General features: G+C 37.3%; 1 protein-coding gene across 9 annotated transcripts in view; it reads left to right on the top strand.

Annotated features, from left to right (window-relative positions):
* Positions 1-18,970, top strand: part of LOC109105022 (adhesion G protein-coupled receptor B1-like) — an 83,130-nt gene that overhangs the window by 10,291 nt on the left and 53,869 nt on the right. For all 9 annotated transcript variants that reach the window (XM_042772928.1, XM_042772930.1, XM_042772926.1 and 6 more), the window contains exon 2: positions 12,281-13,207. In XM_042772928.1, the coding sequence (XP_042628862.1) occupies positions 12,496-13,207 (712 nt within the window). In that variant the 5' untranslated portion in view covers positions 12,281-12,495. The remainder of the gene's footprint in view (positions 1-12,280; positions 13,208-18,970) is intronic.

The raw sequence follows: 18,970 nt of genomic DNA, 5'->3' as shown, positions 1-18,970 counted from the left end.
ACTATGATTGCCATGTGATGCATGCACAATAAATACCATATTGGGTAACACTTTAGAATAACGTTCAGTTGTAAGTCATTTATAATTGATTAGTTAATGATGAACTAATAATTTAAAAAACATTAATAAGAAATTAAGTGATATGCTAACTATTTATGTACGTTTTGTTAATTCATTTACAAGTCATTTACATGTGATTAGTTAATGATGAACTAATCATTTACAAAACATGACTATGCATTCATAAATGATTAATACATGATATGTTCATATATTTATCTATGCTTTGTAGATTAAGTTATAAATAATTTACAAATGATTAGATGATGATTAACTAATCATTTACAAAACATGACTATACATTCACAAATGATTATTAAGTAATATGCTAATGATTTACAAATCTTGTAAGTTATCTTAAAAAATAGCATCATGAAATAATCAAACAGATCCTTAGTAAAAGGTTAATACACTGAAAAAAAAAAATTATACTAAATTGTTTAAAAATAAGTGGTTGGAAACAATATATTTTAGCTACATTTAAATATATATATATATATATATATATATATATATATATATATATATATATATATATATATATATATATATATATATATATATTTTTTTTTTTTTTTTTTTTTTTTTTTTTTTTTTTTGAAAGTTAGTCACCTAAATTTGTTTATTTAAATGTAGCTAAAATAAATTGATTGCAACCACTTATCTTAAATGTTTTTGGTGAATTCAATGAATCATTGTTTTCAGTATAGTTACTAGTTAAGTTACTAGTTAATATATTATGAAAGTCAAAGTCAAAGTCGTGACATTTTCCAAGTATGGTAACCCATACTCGGAATTTAACCCATTCAAGTGTACACACACAGCAGTGAGAAGTGAACACACTGTGAACACACACCCGGAGCAGTGGGCAGCTATATCCAGCGCCCGGGGAGCAACTTGTTCAGTGCCTTGCTCAAGGGAACTTCAGCCATGGGTATTGAGGGTGGAAGAGAGCGCTGTTCATTAACACCCCCCCACCTACAACTCCTGCCAGCACCGAGACTCAAACCTGCAACCTTCGGGTTACAAGTCCAAATCTCTAACCATTAGGCCAAAGCTGCCCCTTATTATTATTCACTTATATAAATAATCCACATGTAGAGAAGACATCTGTCTACACCCTCACTAGTCAGCCCTTACATTGCAGTACACACTACAAAGTATTCAAAACCTGTTGTGTAAACACATTAATAAATCATTTACAAACCTTCCTGCATCCCCTAATCTAAAGTGTAAACTACTCATAACTTTTAAATGTTTTACAGACCTGCCGGTTACAGGTTATGTGTGTGAACACACTGGGGTGAAAGATCTATGAATGATGAGTAAAACATTTACAATTGATGAGTAGTTTACACTTTGGCTCAGTATTTTATTTATTTTTTAAGTGAGGTTAAGAATACAAGTTCCTTGGGGCTCCGTATGGACATGTGCGTCCCTTCGGAGACCCCTCTGTGAAGTGTTTGCACGGAAAGCTAATTGTTGACATTGGGTAATTGTGCCCTGAAGGTCTGTCGTATTTTATTTCGTTTTGTGATGAGCAACCACGGCAGGCCTTTCAGGCTGCACAGGGCAGAATGGAGACAAATAGCAAAAGAGTGAGACAGAGAAAGACAATGCAGGGATGATTCCTTAAACTTTTATTGCTTCGATGGCACCGTGATCAGCTCATCAAGCGTTTAATGTAATTACCCAATGAGCGTAATGTTAACACACTCATCGACTTTTTGTTTGTTTGTAAGACATCTGCGTGCCAGTGCCAATGACCCTACGACAGAGCTCACTCTCTGCCTGCAATCCGCCATTCCCTTCACAATATCCATCCGCCTGTTTATGTATTCATTTATTCATGCCCGTGTAGTGAGATGTTAGCTGCTGTTGGCCTGTAGGTAAAGCTCATAAATTTCCTGCTATTGATTTGTAGTAGATATAGATTTCCTCTCTCTCCCTCTCAAGTGCTGGGGTGAAATAAGCTTTGTTTGGTGGGCCGGCCTAGTGTAAATCTGCCTGTGACATTTTGATGGAGATGTACCAGGAAAAAAAGCAAATATCATTAGAGAGGGGGCCAGATTAAAAGCTGTCACTCAAACGCTCCATTATCAAACCAAACGGAGTGTCACGTTCAGAAAGGATGTACGGAGAGAAGCCCAGTTATCTGTACAGATACAGCGAGGGACAGACTCACGAGCTAGTCAGTCCGAGAGTCTTTCAGTAAACAGCGAGTTGTAAATATTTCAGCCGTCACAGCAAAGTGTCGACAGCTGTTCCCATCTGCATGTTAATGAAGGCAGAGGCGAGGGACCCTGGCTCAATGGGTCCCTTCAGCTCCCACACTCTCTCTCACGCACACACACTCCCACACCCAAACTCACTCTCTTTCTCGAGGTCTGCCATGGCTCTCTATCACTGGATGGACATTGTTCACCCAGAGCACCCTCAGTCAGTCCCACATATCTACAAACACACTTGAGCGTTTGTTTCTCTAGAGCAGCCGTGAGGTCAGTAGGCTATAGACAGAGAGAAAGAAAGACACAAAGAATGGAATGAATCACAGGTGTGGTTTAGTATGAGGTCAAGTCTAGGTGAGTTAAAGATACACATGATTCCTTATTACACACACACACACAAAAATAATAATAATAATAATAATAATAATAATAATAATAATTTAAGATTTATGTATTTGAAATGCATATAAAATATGGATTACACATTTTGACATAAACAAAATAATGAACTTAATGTGATGCATATTTGTAAATTATGCATTAATTAAACAGCTAAGATTTGTTTATAGTACTAATACACTGAATGTGTTTTAAATACACAGAAACAATGTTTATATATTTATCATCAATAAATCCATTTTTTTTCAATCTCATACATTTTAACTAATTAAATATTACTTGTTCCACAGCTAGCCACATTTGAACTGTTCATACATTTTAAATAAAATAAATTTAATAGTTTCAATAAATTTAATTGAACATATCTGTGCTGATTCTAAGCAGTTTAAATAAATGCATTTTGAAAATATGATTTTAACAAAATCAAATATATGCAAGAAGTTAATAATATCTATGCAGAAAGTGCAGAAATCTATGCAGGATCTATGCAGGAGTCCAGAAATCTTACCTGTGTCTTATCTGGAAGAGGAGATGTTATTTTTTTCTTCATTTTAGTTACTAAAATGAGGCCTTGAACATAGATGGCAGTAAATCCCATCCCATGACATGTATTCTTATTTGCTCTTAGTATAAAATGTAATCTAAACAAAAATTTATTTAAAAAGTTTTTGAGGTCAATATAGACACTGTAGATAGAAGCAGACTTGTCCTCCTTTCTTCACTTTTATAATTTATAAGTGGTTGAAGTAAAGGAACCTGAAAAAAAATATTGAATGATAAAACAGTCTCTGACTAATGCATTAACAAAGGCTATTATCTGCAAAATTAAGGCCTGATTATGTGTGACAGCTCTCCCTTTCTCCCTCAAAAAATGGCAATTAAACGAAGGACACAAAAACAGTTCAGATATCTTTTTTGTGTAACATAGAACCATGATGCAATACTCCTAGTTACGACTGTCCTAAAGAAACTGACATCCACTTTTGTCTCCCACCACAGATGTCCCCTATAGTCATTGGGTGAGAACTGACTCAAGCTAACAGAGTGAGATTGTTAGTTTTGTTATGGAGCTGATTAGAGCCATACTGTGTCTGTGTGTGTATAAGAAGAAGCATGCAATGTTTTGCCTCGATGTCACCCTGAGGATGATGTGAGGTCATTTAGTTTCTAAGCTGCTGGGGTCAAGACCTCAGTCGTGAATCCCTTATGTGCTATCAAGAGCTTTGTACAATAATACTGACCAAGTGGATGCTTTTAATTTTTAATTAGCTAGAGCGTGTCTTTTGGGGCTCTTTCCCAAATAGCAACCTCAGCCCTTGCGGTCCTCCTCTGAGGCTAAACATTGTCGCATGAGCTGTTGAGTAATAGTTTGCTGTAGAGGAACAAAGAAAATGTTGGAAAAGAAGAATGTCAAGCAGAAATAATTATATAAAATAGAAAAGGAAATAAAATGTAAGAAAGGAAGGAAATTAATTTAAAAATAAAAGCAAAAACAAAGAAAATAGAAAGAAACCATTAAGAAAAAAATGATTACAGGAAATAAAAGATGGATAGATGGATGAATGGATGGATGATGGGCAACTTATGGATGGATGGATGGATGGATGGATGGACAGATTGACAAACCCATAGATATACATAAAGGTGAGTGGATAGATAGATACACGTTAAATGATGATGGATATACTATATGGATGGATTAACAAACATTAATATTCATTTAGATGGATGGAAGGATAGATAGATATTAAATGATGGATATACCTATAGATAAATGGATTAGCAAACCTATATTCATATCGATGGATGGATGGATGGATGGATGGATGGATAGAAAGACAGACAGGCAGACAGACATATAAAGATGGATAGGTAAAGAAACATGAATGAAAATGATGAAATCAAACGAGGTCCCTGCAAAAATGGGTTCAGTCTGACAACATAAGGCCTCAGGGTATGAATCCTTTATCCCTGCTCTTAAAACCGGAATGTGCTGTCTGGCTCATTTACAGTGGACGTGATATGGCTTGATTGGATTTGATATTCACTATAATTCCCTCTCATATGTATCTGATTATGTTCAGGCACAAAGCACTCATTATCTGTGGGATTGATTCTGATGGAGAGAAAAGAGGACAGTCTGAACGCCATCTGCAACAACCCCACTGTGAGATGTGTGAATTATAAGCGATTAGCCATTTCATCTTCCGTGCTCTCCCAAACACTCTCTGCACACTAAAATGCACTCACACACACACACATACACACACACATACACACACACACACACACACACAGAGACCAGTGTTTTTCCCAGCCATGCTTGATTCATTTTGTCACCCTGTTTCCGGATATAAAGGACCCCTTTTAAGCTAACTGAGCGCCTGATTGTAAATATTTGTGACAAACTACCGCCACAATGAATGTGTTTATCATTAACAGCACATAAAAGTGTTTGTAAAGCCACGTTTGTAATTTTCTTTGTTTGGCACTACTATAATCCGAGTTACAGATGTTGTAAATTCTGCCGGCATGAAACCCAATTAGGGTAGTATTCAGCACCGTATCCATTCCAAGTCCCTGCTCGGGTGTGGTGTGCGGGAGGAGATAATTGCTTTCTTTCATGTGAGGGGATGATGCCACTGGGTATCTTCTGGACGGATGGACAAAGAGCACACAGATGTGGAAGCTGGATAAGAGGACAAATTATTTCTTTAATGAACTGTTGGTTTACATATACAGTATATAATGAATCAGGGAAGGTAATGAAGGGGCTGAGATGTCAAATCTGTGCATGTTAGCCAAATGAAAAGAGCTTAAAATAGATTCATTAGAGACACTGGGTTTCATTCACTAAGTCTTCTGCATGCAGAAATTATTCTTATGCAAAATTTTCACAGGATTCACAACAGGCACATCAGTTTGTTCTCATCTCATTCTAATGTTGATAAATCTGGATTATTCTAAACCAGGAAATCCACAGTTATAGTAATTAGCATAATACAAGCCCAGAACATCTACATAACTTTCCACACAATTACTCACAATTATGCTCTATTTGAAGGACCCTTATATGCATATATGCGTATCGTTCAGTCAGAAACATACTTTAAACAAGTAAACAAATGCTAATGTCCAGTACTACACTCTATAGGCAATAGACTTACTTTTGAACATTATTAATATGATAGAAAAATAAAAAAGGGGGGAAATGTATTAGCAGATATTTGTTCTTTCTTTTCTTTTTTTTTTTACACATAAACTCAATTATGTTCAATTTTTCAGCAAGGCTTAAGCCTAGTCCTAGACTAAAATGTAAATCTGGGCTGTTTCAACTGAAAGAAACTTGCACTGACTGGTCTTAAAACATGTCAGTGCCTTTGTTTTGTCTTAGGATGCACACCAGTAATGCTTTTAAGTTCATCAGGATGTTTCTTGGCATGTGTGGTTTGAGTTGGTTCTGAAGTTTTTATGTAGTATATTAAAAGTATCCTAAGAAAAATAAAAAGTTTCATGTCAACCTCGGCTTTTATGCAAGATCTCACAGGGCTCATATCATACAATTTGAACTGCAACAATCGTAAAGGACATTAAAAAAAAAAAAAAAACACATTGTGTACTTGGTTCAAGACACTACTAAATATTTTATGTTGGCTTCCATGGACATGTCTTATATTTTATCTGTCTTTGTCTCTCTTGTTGACTCCGATGTGACTCTTTAGCTTTATTCATTTCTTCAGACAGTTAGACACCTAATTGAAATTAGCATCAGGTAAGCACTAGTCTGTGGCAGAGATGACAGAGAAAATAAACAGTGCCGGAGCAGGCGTGCCAGGGGAAAGAGCGCATGCAGACGCAGTCTGTTAGATCATCACACAAACAGATGTTCAGTTTTCTCTCTACCCCCTCAACATTTGTCGCTCTAAACTCATATCATACAATTTGAACTGCAACAATCGTAAAGGACATTTAAAATAATGATGTAGAACTGTTTGTGTATTTTCAACCTCTGAGAGATTTAAGTCAATCAGAATTTTGCATTAGGAAAAAAAAACAACAGGTTTGGTTTAGGTCAAGAAGGTCTATAATACCTGGAAAAAGTGATCTGTTAGCATTCCCATTCATCTTAATAGTTCATCTGCCGCAGGACCTCTTGGAAGTATGTCATTTGAAATCGCTTGAAATCTTTGCTACCACAGAAGCTTTTGAGCCAAGCACATGAGCCATAAATGCCATGTGACTAATCACTCTGGAGCCACAGGAAATTATGTCATGACATCAATGACTGGCTGTTGGCAGTGATACAAAGCTGTGACAAAGGCAAGAAAATGGGAAAATGGCATGCTTTTAAGAATATTTTAGCCATTAAGAGGCATTATAAAATAATAAAATTAAATTCCAAATGGTGTAGTCAAAGCATCTACCATGCAGAACTACTGTACTTTTAGGTGTACTTAAGTGTACAGCTTGTCACTGGAGCAGTACCCTCAAAAGGTATCAATATGTAACTTTTATATACTAATATGCATCCACAAAGTATTATTACATAATACTTTTTTTAATTTGCATTTTTCCACACAGTGCTTTGTATTTGTATTTAAATATTTTTTTTTCCACACAGTATTTTGTATTTGTATTTTAAATACATTTTCATGTATTTATGCCCATCTCTGCTTTAGGGTATATTATACTGGTACATATTTGAACATACTGTACCAGTGAAAAATGTTGCCCTAATAATAATGTATTGTGTTATCTAGTCCAGTCTTCACCCTTTGGTTTAGGTTAGGAATTAAAAATGCCTTCCATAAAAATCTGAGATAAATGGATTCTGTATGAGATTAATAATTGTGGAGAAAAATAAGTACAATAAATTTCAATAAAATACTGCCTTGCAAGAGCTGTAAAATTCTGTATTTATGATAATAGCATACAAAACATTAAGGGTGTGAAGATCTCTTTCCATATCCACTCTCCTAATTTTAGATTTAAAGACCATTTTAGCTTTGTTCAGTAAATCTCTCAGGCAAGCTCTGATCCTATAGCTCACAGAGAGCTTGAGACAGCTGAGATAATTCTGCTCCAGAGCAAGAATACTGCTGATCTGTTTACCTAGCTTAAGGTTAACCCAGGAAGCACTGAACGTTGAAATTAAAGTGATAGTTCACACAAAAGTCTACTCACGTAATTTGGAAATCACATGATTCTTTTTCTTGGATAGTACAAAAAAGTTAAATTTTGCAGAATAAGCTGCTCTTTTTCACACAACAAAGACATGATTACAAGGTCAAACTCCAGGAATAGTCCATACAACTAAAAATGTGCTTCTAAAGTCATACTGTCGGTGAGGAACAGCATTAGGTTCTAATGCAAATACGAATTTGTTGTATGATATTCGATGCCTAAATAAACAGTGAGTTTTGCAAAAATAACTTCACTTCAACATCTGCACAAGAGATAGTTCACCCAAAAGTAATAATTCAAAAAGTCATAATTTACTCACCTTCATAGTATATTCCAAACCTGTATGACATTCTTCTTCTGTGGAACACAACAGAAGTTATTTTGGATTTTTAATTAATTAATTTTTTTCCATACAATGAAAGTCAGTGGGGTCCAATATTAGAACCCCAACATTCTTCAAAACATCTTTGTGTTCTGCAGAAGAAAGTCAGTCATACAGGTTAGGAATGATATGAGGGTGAGTTAACATCTTTTTGGGTAAACTACCCCTGTATGAGGATTCAAAAGGACTTTTTGAGAACAAAAGCACCTCCATCTGACATTAACTGATTTCTGATGCAAGATCCCTCCTCATCCTGTACTTTGTCTGATAGGAAAAGCAACGGTTTATAAGTTGATGAAAGAAGGCCTGGCATTTAGCACGGTAAACACATTCATCACCAGAGACAGATAATTATCTCTTTAATTCCACGACCGCGTGAGGCCTAGCTCTTGTTGTCACAGACGCTGGAGCGCAAATAGAGGAGAATGAGGTTGGTCTTGAAAGAGGCAGCAACGCTTGTTGCCTTCTGTTTGCTCAAATAACCTTGTTCGCTGGGGTGTCATTGTAGTTCTTTAATTTGAGAGGAAGAAAAAAATAAATAAGGGGTGGAGCCCAGAAAGAGGCGCCAATGAACGAGAGCACCCATGAGAAACGACAGCCTGTCTTCTCTCCCTTCTCCATCTCTCTATCTTTCTCTTTATCTGTTGCTCTCTTTCTTGTATATTTGTCCTCTAACTCCTGCATCATTTTCTCCCCACCCAATGTTTTCACACAAACTAACAGCAATACTTTAAACACCATTTCCAGTGACATCCTATGATTACATGCTGTCCCTGACAGACATTAAAAAGAATAATGAAATGGCACCTCAACACAAAGTAACAGGTCAGAAGCTTAATTGAACGAAGGTGGATTTCTTTTTCTGACAGACTGGAGAAATTACGATTATCTTTAATGGCTTCTTTTCAATGAATGTTGAAAGTAGGCCCCATCATGGCCCTTCTAATCATGGTATAATCTTGCATTTTCTGGTATAATACCTGTATTTTCTCTCTTTTTCTTCTCTCTTTTTTCTTTTCTCAGAAGTCAGTGATGGTATGTGTGCCCTTTCTGCTTGAGCAATTTTTTTGACATATTCAAAATCTGAGGCTTTTCACAGTATGTTAGAAGCAGTCAGTGTTTCCATAATGCCTTGACAGCACTGAACTGATCTCGACACACCTGATGCACATGTGAGTGTGACGGATTAGGAAATGGTTTTGTTTGTGAATGTCAATAACTAACAGGGATAGTAAAAAAAAAAAAAATAAATAACATTTTGTGATTTACTCACCCTCATCTTGGTCCAAATCTGTTTGGCTTAAATTTTTTTGTGATGTTATCAAAAAAAAAAAAAAAATCAGTTGCTCCTACATTGAAAGTCAATGGTGTGCAGTGTTGTTTTGCAACATTCAATTTAATGACCTGTGAATGGGCAAATGTTCTATCCCTTTAAAACTAAACTAATCACACTTATCTGTTTTCTCACCTGGCTCTAGTGCATTAATTTTCACCCAAAATGTAAATTTTTATAGCTTTTCTTTTCTTCCATTGTGACATATAGTGTGCAAAGTGAGGGCTCAATTAACTTAATAGCAGTTTTCAGTGAGTCACTGCTGCTGATCAATAAACAAGACATGTCTGTAATGAGCTGGCCACTGTGCAACACTCACAGACCCTATCCAGTGCATGCTGGGTTATCTAAATTTCTTGGGGCAGAACAGAATAGACAAGTGATCATCCCTGCAACAGTAAAGGTGTTTCATGAGGTTCAGCCTTGAGAATGTACCGGTTAATGTCAAGGCTAAGTTAAGACACAGATTAGATGATTACAACCTCCAGCTTCATTATGGATACCACTGGCATGACAAGCAAAGTTTATTCTGTTCAAAAAAACGCACACACTTACACTCTATAGACTGTGTGTGTGTGTGTGTGTGTGTGTGTGTGTGTGTGTGTGTGTGTGTGTGTGTGTGTGTGTTGTGTGTGTTGTGTGTGTGTGCAAGGCAATTTTTGAGGTCATATATATATATATATATATATATATATATATATATATATATATATATATATATATATATATATATATATTATCTGCCAATAAAAAAGAAACCACCCGTACCTGTGCAGTCAGCCGCATCCATGTATTCTGGTCTGCTTTTCACCCCTGGCTGTGCAGCTAGGACTCCAGGATGCAGTCTGTAGTGAGAGAGGTTAAGGTTGGATTAGTTTTGTTGCTTTAGTCATGACAAGCAAATTACTTGGTTCTTTTAAAGAATCAGTCAAAAAGATTAATCATTGTTTTAAAGATTGACTGCCTTGGATCAGTCTGCCAAATGTTTCCCTGAATGACCTTACTGAATCAGTCAGGGGTGTTCCATTGGAGTTCAATGGAACTTGCAACCATATAGTTAGTGTAGCTAACAATGCTTTTGGAAAACACACCCCAGAATGATTACTGAATTTGACTCACTTACTGAACAGCAAATTAACATTATTCAAGTAATATGAAATGTTTATGAAACAGGTTTGTGAAATTTGAATGAATATTAATAATTACTGGGTCTTCATAAAAAAGACATTGTACGGTATTGTATGTTTTAATATACATAACAGCAATGTTCTATAGGAAACATGCTGCAAGATAAGAACAACGCACAAAGTAAATTTTAAGAGAAGAAAAATTTAATCCAAGCATTGATTGCTAACGGGTATTTTAGCTCCTTCAAAACTATTTCAGTGGACTAAAATTATATGCCATTTCAGTCAAAGTAAAATGGACTAAATTTGATGAATATTGCATGACAAAATATTGACTTAAATGACATTTTCATCAAAAGACAAAAAGTATGATTAAAACAAAATAGGGTGAAAAAATTAACCCTTACTCTTGCACATTCACAAAACTGCATTCAGTGCTGTGGTTGAAATACACACATACTCACGCATCTGTTGGTTTCATTCTTTTTCTAAAGAATGCACACTTTCATAGACACACACATCGATCTCACCCACACGCATTCATAACAGCATTATCCGGTATCTTTGTGGAAACTCCTAATCTCCAACAATACCCTGCTATATACGCCGATAGCGACTGCTATATTTATTAACAATACCTAGAGGAAGGAGCGTACTAAGATTGCTGAACAGATTCATTACACATATTAAAGTAGTAATGATTATTATAAATATCACATCACTTCATGTGAATGAAGCGTCCCATTTTTATTCATCCATTTCCAAAACCCACCAGTATTTAGGCGTATTAAGAACCTATATGACTCAGTGCACTTTTTTCCCCTGTCTGGGTTCGTCTCATTTCTTAGCACGCTGAATATGAGGAACAAAGCTAATGCCTTTAGATAAGGATAATTAACCTAGAATAAAATCTGCATGGTATATTTCTGTTTGGTATATGGCTCTCAGGGTGAATCTGGTGCCGGGATGCTCACTTTGTAAAGTGACTAATGGTACATGGAAATGTTGCAGTTACATCAGAATAGTCTCCAAGATGTCTGTCTACTGCTCTTGCACGTGACCTCACATATTTCTTATCTTTAAGTGCTGTAAAACTACAAGACACTGAACTGTCAGGGAAAATGACAATCAGGCCCGTCTGAGAGATGATACAGCCGCTTTTAGCCTAATGATTCGCAGAGGGCTGTGGCTATTGATCATTTTGGCATGAAGCAAATGCACTGGAAATAATGAATGACAGCAGGTGTTCATATTTTTGTAATTGATTGCCCCATAATTGGACAAATTATTGAGCCCACTGATGAAATACAAGATTGAGGGTGACGTTTTTGCAGAAAGTGACTGCTTTACAGGGAACAAAAAGTTCTTTTTGAATGTGAAGCACAGGTGCAGCACTTCTCGATCGATATAACCCAGCGTGGTAATTTCTAAGTACCAATATCAGTCGTGTCGGTGTCTACACACTTTTGAAGTTATTATCTTCACTCTTATCTGGTCAATAGATATTTGCTGTTGTTTTCCCATCTGGCTAATGCAACCTTTTTTTCTGTCTTCTATAATCCTACAGAACTCTCTGAGGGCATCTAGCATCATGGACAGCAAACTGGATCATTGAGTTCTCTCTCATCCTGAGCTGTTGGTTCAGACGGTTCTTCAAACATCTGAGAATATCAGCTAGTTAACAAAACGAGGCTGTTGATCTTACATTAACAAGAAAAGGTGCCCAATAAGAGTTATCTTCAGCCTCACACTTTTCTGCACACTGTTCTGCCGTTTACAGCCATGATATCAAAATTCTTACGGAATTGTTCATCGCTGGTCCTGCTTTTCCCTCTTCTCCAACTGTTGTGGATGGACATGCTCAACGCTGCCCCCTCTGGTCCGGAGTCTGACATCTGCTCTACACTGGTCCAGAGCCGCTTCTTTGGATTCTTCCTCTCGTCCTCTGTATTACCCAGCACACCCTGCTCCTGGACCCTGCAGAACCCTGACCCACGGCGCTACACCATCTTCATCAAGGTCACAAAACCAACCAGAGACTGCATTCCCCGACAGCACCGGACCTTCCAGTTTGACTCCTTCTTGGAGACAACACGAACCTTTCTCGGGATGGAGAGCTTCGACGAGGTGATGAAGCTGTGTGATGCCTCTACCCACGTTGCCTTCCTGGAAGCTGGAAAACAATTCCTGCAGATCCGGAAAGGGCTGCCCAGAGCGGGTGCCGGGTCCAGGAATGGTGATGGGGAATTTAAGGTGGAATATCTCGTGGTTGGAAAGCGTAACCCCAGCATGGCTGCCTGTCAAATGCTGTGCCAATGGCTGGAGGACTGCCTGACCTACAGTACCTCTAGCCGGCCCTGTGGCATCATGCAGACACCATGCCAATGTTGGGACCAGCCCCCGCCAGACAAAGAAACCAATGGATGCTACCGGGACAGGGTCTACTTGGAAAACTGCATCCCTGTTGTGAAAGAAGGAACATCTGACACTAGTGGTAAGCTAACAGTTTTTGTCCAGTTATAATTCAGCTTAGTTCAGTGGTTATTGAATTAAAAAATGTTGTTCTCTGTTCCCACTGTGGATTTGGTAGCTTGTCTTATTTAGTAGCAAAGCAGCAGAACAATCGAAGCTGAAGAAACAAGAGTTCAGAGAGAACTAATGGAGGTTAAAAAAGAGAAAGTTTTAGGTTTCAGCTGATGTGTCCTAGTTGGGTGACCTTGGCTTCTTGGCGCCATGTGTGATCCTGTGAGGGTTCAGATAGGGATATTGGATCGGCCCGTGGGAGAGTTGATGCGGCAGACATGCTCTGGGAGTGACACGGGATAGCGGTGGTGATGCACTTGGAGATTGATTATTAGGAAGGGAATGGGACCTGTTACTGAGTTCAGAGCTGTAATGTGATCTCTTCTCCATAAGTTGATGTGTCACAGAAACTCAACCCCTAGAAGATGCTGCAACCATTGGACTGGAAGATCATTCACCCCATTGCACTGTGACCTTTCTGTGGACTTTTTCTTCATTGTCTTTTATGTCTTACTTTTTCCTGCTTGTTAAGGGGGTGTTATTGTGGCCTACTAGTTAGAGAATCAGACTTGTAACACGAAGGTTGTGGGTTTGAGTCTCAGGTCCGGCAGCGATTATAGTTGAGGGGAGTGCATGACCAGCTCTCTCTTCCACCTTCCAATAGTCAATACCATGACTGAGGTGAGACAAGGCACCAAACCCTCAACTGCTCCCCAGACACCGCAGCAATATGGCTCCCCACTGTGTGTTCACTACTGTGTATATGCACTTAGATGGGTTAAATGCAGAGCACAAATTCCGAGTAAGGGTCACCATACTCGTTCACTTTCACTTTACTTTTTTTTTTAAAAACACAAGGGGGTGACGAATCTCCACATCTCACAGTGTTCAAAACTATCTGTAAAAGAGCACTAAAGCTGTGTAATTAATAATATGTGTGATTGTAATACAGCTGAACCAAGTGATGAGGGGCCGTTTTAACAGAATATGTTCTTCCTTCCAAAAACAAAATGGAGATTAATTAAATAATTTCGTATATTTTGGTGATAATGTACAAATTCTTATAGAACATGTAAGCAAAAATGGAAATAATAGAGAATATATAGAAGGAACCTTCTAACTAGAAATTAGTTCTAATTTGTAGCTGCCTTGTTAACATTTTTACTGGCCTCACCACAGATTTCTGAAGGATCATGTGACACTGAAGACTGCAGTAATGGCTCCTGAAAATTCAGCTTTGCCATCACAGGAATAAATGACATTTTAAAATGCATTATAATAGAAAATACTTATATTTAAACTGTAACAATATTTATCAGTATTATTGTTTTTACTGTGTTCTTCATAAAGTAAATGCAGCCTAGTGAGCATAAGAGACTTCTTTCAAAAATCAATACATTTATTCATTCATTTATTTATTTGTTTGTTTGTTTGCTTGCTTTGTTTGTTTTTTTTTTTTTTTTTTTTTTTTTTTTTTGTTTGTTTTCTATTTGTTTGTAGTTGTTTTGGATTATTATGTTTTGAATGGTTTTTGATGTTATTTTATTTATTTTTATTTTTGGTTTTATTATTTTTCAGTTATAATGTCTCTCCATACATTCATAAATAACATTTAAATCTATCAGCACAATTTACAATGTAGAATACATAACAGAAAACCAAACATTTAAGTTTGCAAGGCATAAAATAATGGAGGAACGCCAGTGGCCCATCCTCTAATGCATCACAACAGCCAAAGACGCCCATCTAATGTATGTATACACAGCAAGAACTTATCCTATGTGAATGGCCCATAAGACATGCAAGGTAGATAGAATAGATGTGGTGTGATAAAGAGAGAACATCTCATAAACTGATCGTGAGCTTGGGAGGATTGTCTGGCTGGGCCCATCGGATGGAGCCAAAGCAGAAAGGCAAATGAAAGATGACTTTTGAAAGACAGGCTGTGCATCATTACAGTGCTACCCTCCAAGACCTATCGCTCTGCGGACATCCCTAACTCAGTCTTAATGGCATGCTGTCCATTTTATGTGTGGCCAGTTTGGAGATGTGCCTCCTCCCACATCTCCTGTAGGTGGAAATGGCCCACATCCCTCCGATTCCTAAGAGGGAAAGTGGAGAGTTAAATAGAGGGACACATGAGGGAGGGAGAGTGCTTTCCATCTTAAAATGCTAAAGGCGTGTCTATTGTGTGAATGTGACCCATTGCTCAGAGGCAAGGCATCATGGGAGATGAGTAGATTCATCTCTGGCAGCTCAGAGCAGTGACAGATTATGCTCTGGATTTGAGAGACAGAATGGAAGAGGAGTTGAGTGGGAAAAAGAGGGGAGAGAATTTCAGGTGTGAGGTGATGACAGTAGAAAATACTGTTTTCATGACTTGCACTTTCTCGCCATTCGGCACCAATGTTTCTCAGACAGCTTTGGTTAAGCTAGATGAAAGCACGTACTTGTTATTTCTCAGCAAGGCACTTTGAATTGAGAGCGGAGCCGATAATAGCTTGGCTGTGATGTTGCTAAACTAAGGAATTTAAATTGACTGCCCCCATAGTTGTCAGTTCTTCATCTTTAGGCACAATAACAAGATTTAACTTATCACTGTTTTGTTGTAGTTGTGTATCTTTTCTCTGTTTCCCACGCACACAGTCTCTCACGCCAGTGAGCAGTTTCATGCTGAGCCGTTTCATTGTGGTTGGCTGAAAACGGTTTTGCGGGCAGCACTGTCACTGCGTGTGGGGGGGTGTGTGTTATGAACATGTTTGGCCACCAGGGGCACACACGTTTTTAGCATACAGCTTATAAAATTGCTCCCACTGCTCTGAGAAGGATAAGCACAGTACTTATCTCTGCTGGACGGATAGTCTGTGTCTGTATCTTTTTCTCTCTCTCTCACTCTCGTTCTCCTACCGTTGCCAATGCTAGCTCATGGCCCCTCCACAGCTCTCCAGAGCTCATAAAATATTCATGTTTTAATTAAGCAGTTTTACTGCCTCTATGCTTCATAACAAAAAATGCCCAAGGTTGGGTGTGCATTAGGGTGTGTGTATATGTGTTTTCAGAACGTATGTTAGCTGTGAGACTGTACTAGTCCATCATAAACACACACAGGGGATGGGGCTGGGGGGAATTTGTCAGACATCTGTCTTGCTGTAGGGGTTCATCACTATTTCATGCACACTTTCAATGAGGGATTTTTGATGGTATTTGTTCCAAGTGGGTGTTATATTGCTGTTCAAGAGAATATCAGTGTTCCATTGTTTACTTTACTTAAGCTGTTTCAGTTTTACCATCTCTATTTACAATGATACCACCGCATGTTTGTCACGATAATGCTTAATAGCTCTAAATCTGTAGAATTCCCCAAAGAAGTGCTTCATGCAGTTAAAAAAAAAAAAATGTGATTTACAATAATGAGAATCAGAATCATAATGTAAATATTGGAAATGACAATAAGTAAAATGCCCAGGCCTAATTGTCAAGAAAATAATGTCACAATGCAAAAAATAAAAAATAAAATAATAATTAAAATTTAAAATACACCTTGCCACCAAAAATGGCGTTTCTGTATTTTTTGTTGGTTTACATTCTGAACTTCTAGCTTGATTCTTTTTTTCTTTTTTCTTTTTTTTGTGCAGTTATAATGTTCAACTGGGGGACCGAAGCTTGCAAACTTCAAAAAGGACGTAAAAGTATTGTGAATTTAGCTTATATGACTCACATGCTACTGTACATTTCAAGTCTTCTGTAACCATTCAACAACTTCTTTTGCGTGCTCATGATATCCGATTTGTGAATGAGTCGTTCATTGAGTTCATTGAGAATTTTTTTAAATAATTCATTTGGATCCGGTTTACAATACCAGTCTTTATGATGATGTTTTTTGAGTTCAACTCATTAAAGCCATCCAACGCAGTCTGTGTTTCACGGAACAATGAAAGCCATACGGGTCTGTAATAACATTAAGAATTTTAATTTTATAAGCGAAAAGTATGCTATTTATAAAAACGTATTTCATTTGATAGTATTGCAACTTGGACATGTTTTGGTTAGTTGACACATGCATGAGCATCACTCAGGGCGACCGTTCGCAGCTTAAGTTGAATGATTTCGGCAGCCCAATGTTGTTTGTCTGGAACTGCATAGAATTTGAATGGGACTTGTCTGGTAATGACTGGTATAACAGTAATTACCAGACAATAACTCATCTGCTGTAACTGTTTGATGAGGACTGATTTTTAATATATTTAGGGGCTAATTTCATTCTCTCTTAGAACACTATTTGTCCAGAACTGCCTGCGTTAAAATCCTTACAAATGATTGGCCCCTTAATTGACCGATTCTCGAAAATGATTGGTTGTACCATTTAAAACAAAGCAATGCGTAGCGCAGATTGGATAGCAGTGAGCAGGATTGTTCACTTGCTCCGAGTCGCTCGGTGTATGTAAAACTGAGCACTGAACAGCGCTGACTGGACTTGAACTTGTTGGAAGCATAAAATGATTTGCTGCTTATTTAAATTCCCCACAGAATTCTTTATTACAAAGCACATTTGGAAGTCAGACACCTCAATCCATTTTAAACATTAGAGCCATGTCACACAGCATGCATTTTGCTGTTCCACACCCAGACTTTTTTATGTGTAGGCTCAACATGGACATTTTTGTCTAATGTCTCTGCCTTTTCAGCCTCTTGTGCATCAACCTCAAATTTTTAGCCCTATATTTACATTTATTTATTTAGCAGACACTTTATTCAGAGCAACTTACCAGTGAGGAATACAACAGAGAAACAGGCGAGAGAAGTGCAACACAGTGTTTTTGCCGAGTGCATGACAGTTAACATGGAGGCGCCGGTGCGATCATTTGAATTTAAAATACGCTGTCATTTTTGGTCATACAGACAAGAATAATTACATCGTTCGAATCTGTTAAGGGTCTACATTTGTTTGTGAACACTCACAATAACAACAAAACGTTGTGCGCTATAAAATAATGAAACCAAACTGGATACTATTTCTGCTGTCTCGGTCTTGAGCATGTCAAAAATTAGCAGAAACTCTGTTTATTCACAGACATGAGAAATATATCTATTGAACGTGAAATGTTTTAATAATGAACCAATTCAATTCGAAAACAAATATTTTCAGATTATATAATCCAATTGAAACGTATATTGCACATCCACCACAGAGATGACGATTAAGCATCAACTTCACTTTTTAGTTTATAAAATTATTAAATGGTAAGGCAGTCTCTTTGCTGTTTTCTCTGAAATACTAAATTCACTATTGTTATAATGGGGTGGTGTGGGTGGTGTGGTAATAGGTAGAGATAAGGTCCTAGTTAATAATGACTTCACCACTGATATATATATATATATATATATATATATATATATATATATATATATATATATATATATATATATATATATATTATATATATTATTTAAAGGTATAGTCCACCAAAAAATGCACCCTCGTGTATCATCATTTACTCACCCTCACATGCAGTTCCAAACCTGTTTGACTAACTTTCTACTGTGGTGTTGGTAGCTAAACATTTTTGTTTCCATTGTACTATCAAAAAATAGGGGAGAGTGGGGTAAGTTGAGCCAGTGGGTAAGTTGACCCACCCCCTGTATCTTAGCAACTATACACTTTTACTGTGATGTGACCATGGGTTTGGGACCACCCACCATTTCTGCCAGACTGAAAATGATGAACACACTGGAG

Source organism: Cyprinus carpio, chromosome A16 (assembly GCF_018340385.1).
Source record: "Cyprinus carpio isolate SPL01 chromosome A16, ASM1834038v1, whole genome shotgun sequence".
Classification (NCBI taxonomy): Eukaryota; Metazoa; Chordata; class Actinopteri; order Cypriniformes; family Cyprinidae; genus Cyprinus; species Cyprinus carpio.
This window is presented reverse-complemented; position numbering and strand designations above follow the sequence as displayed.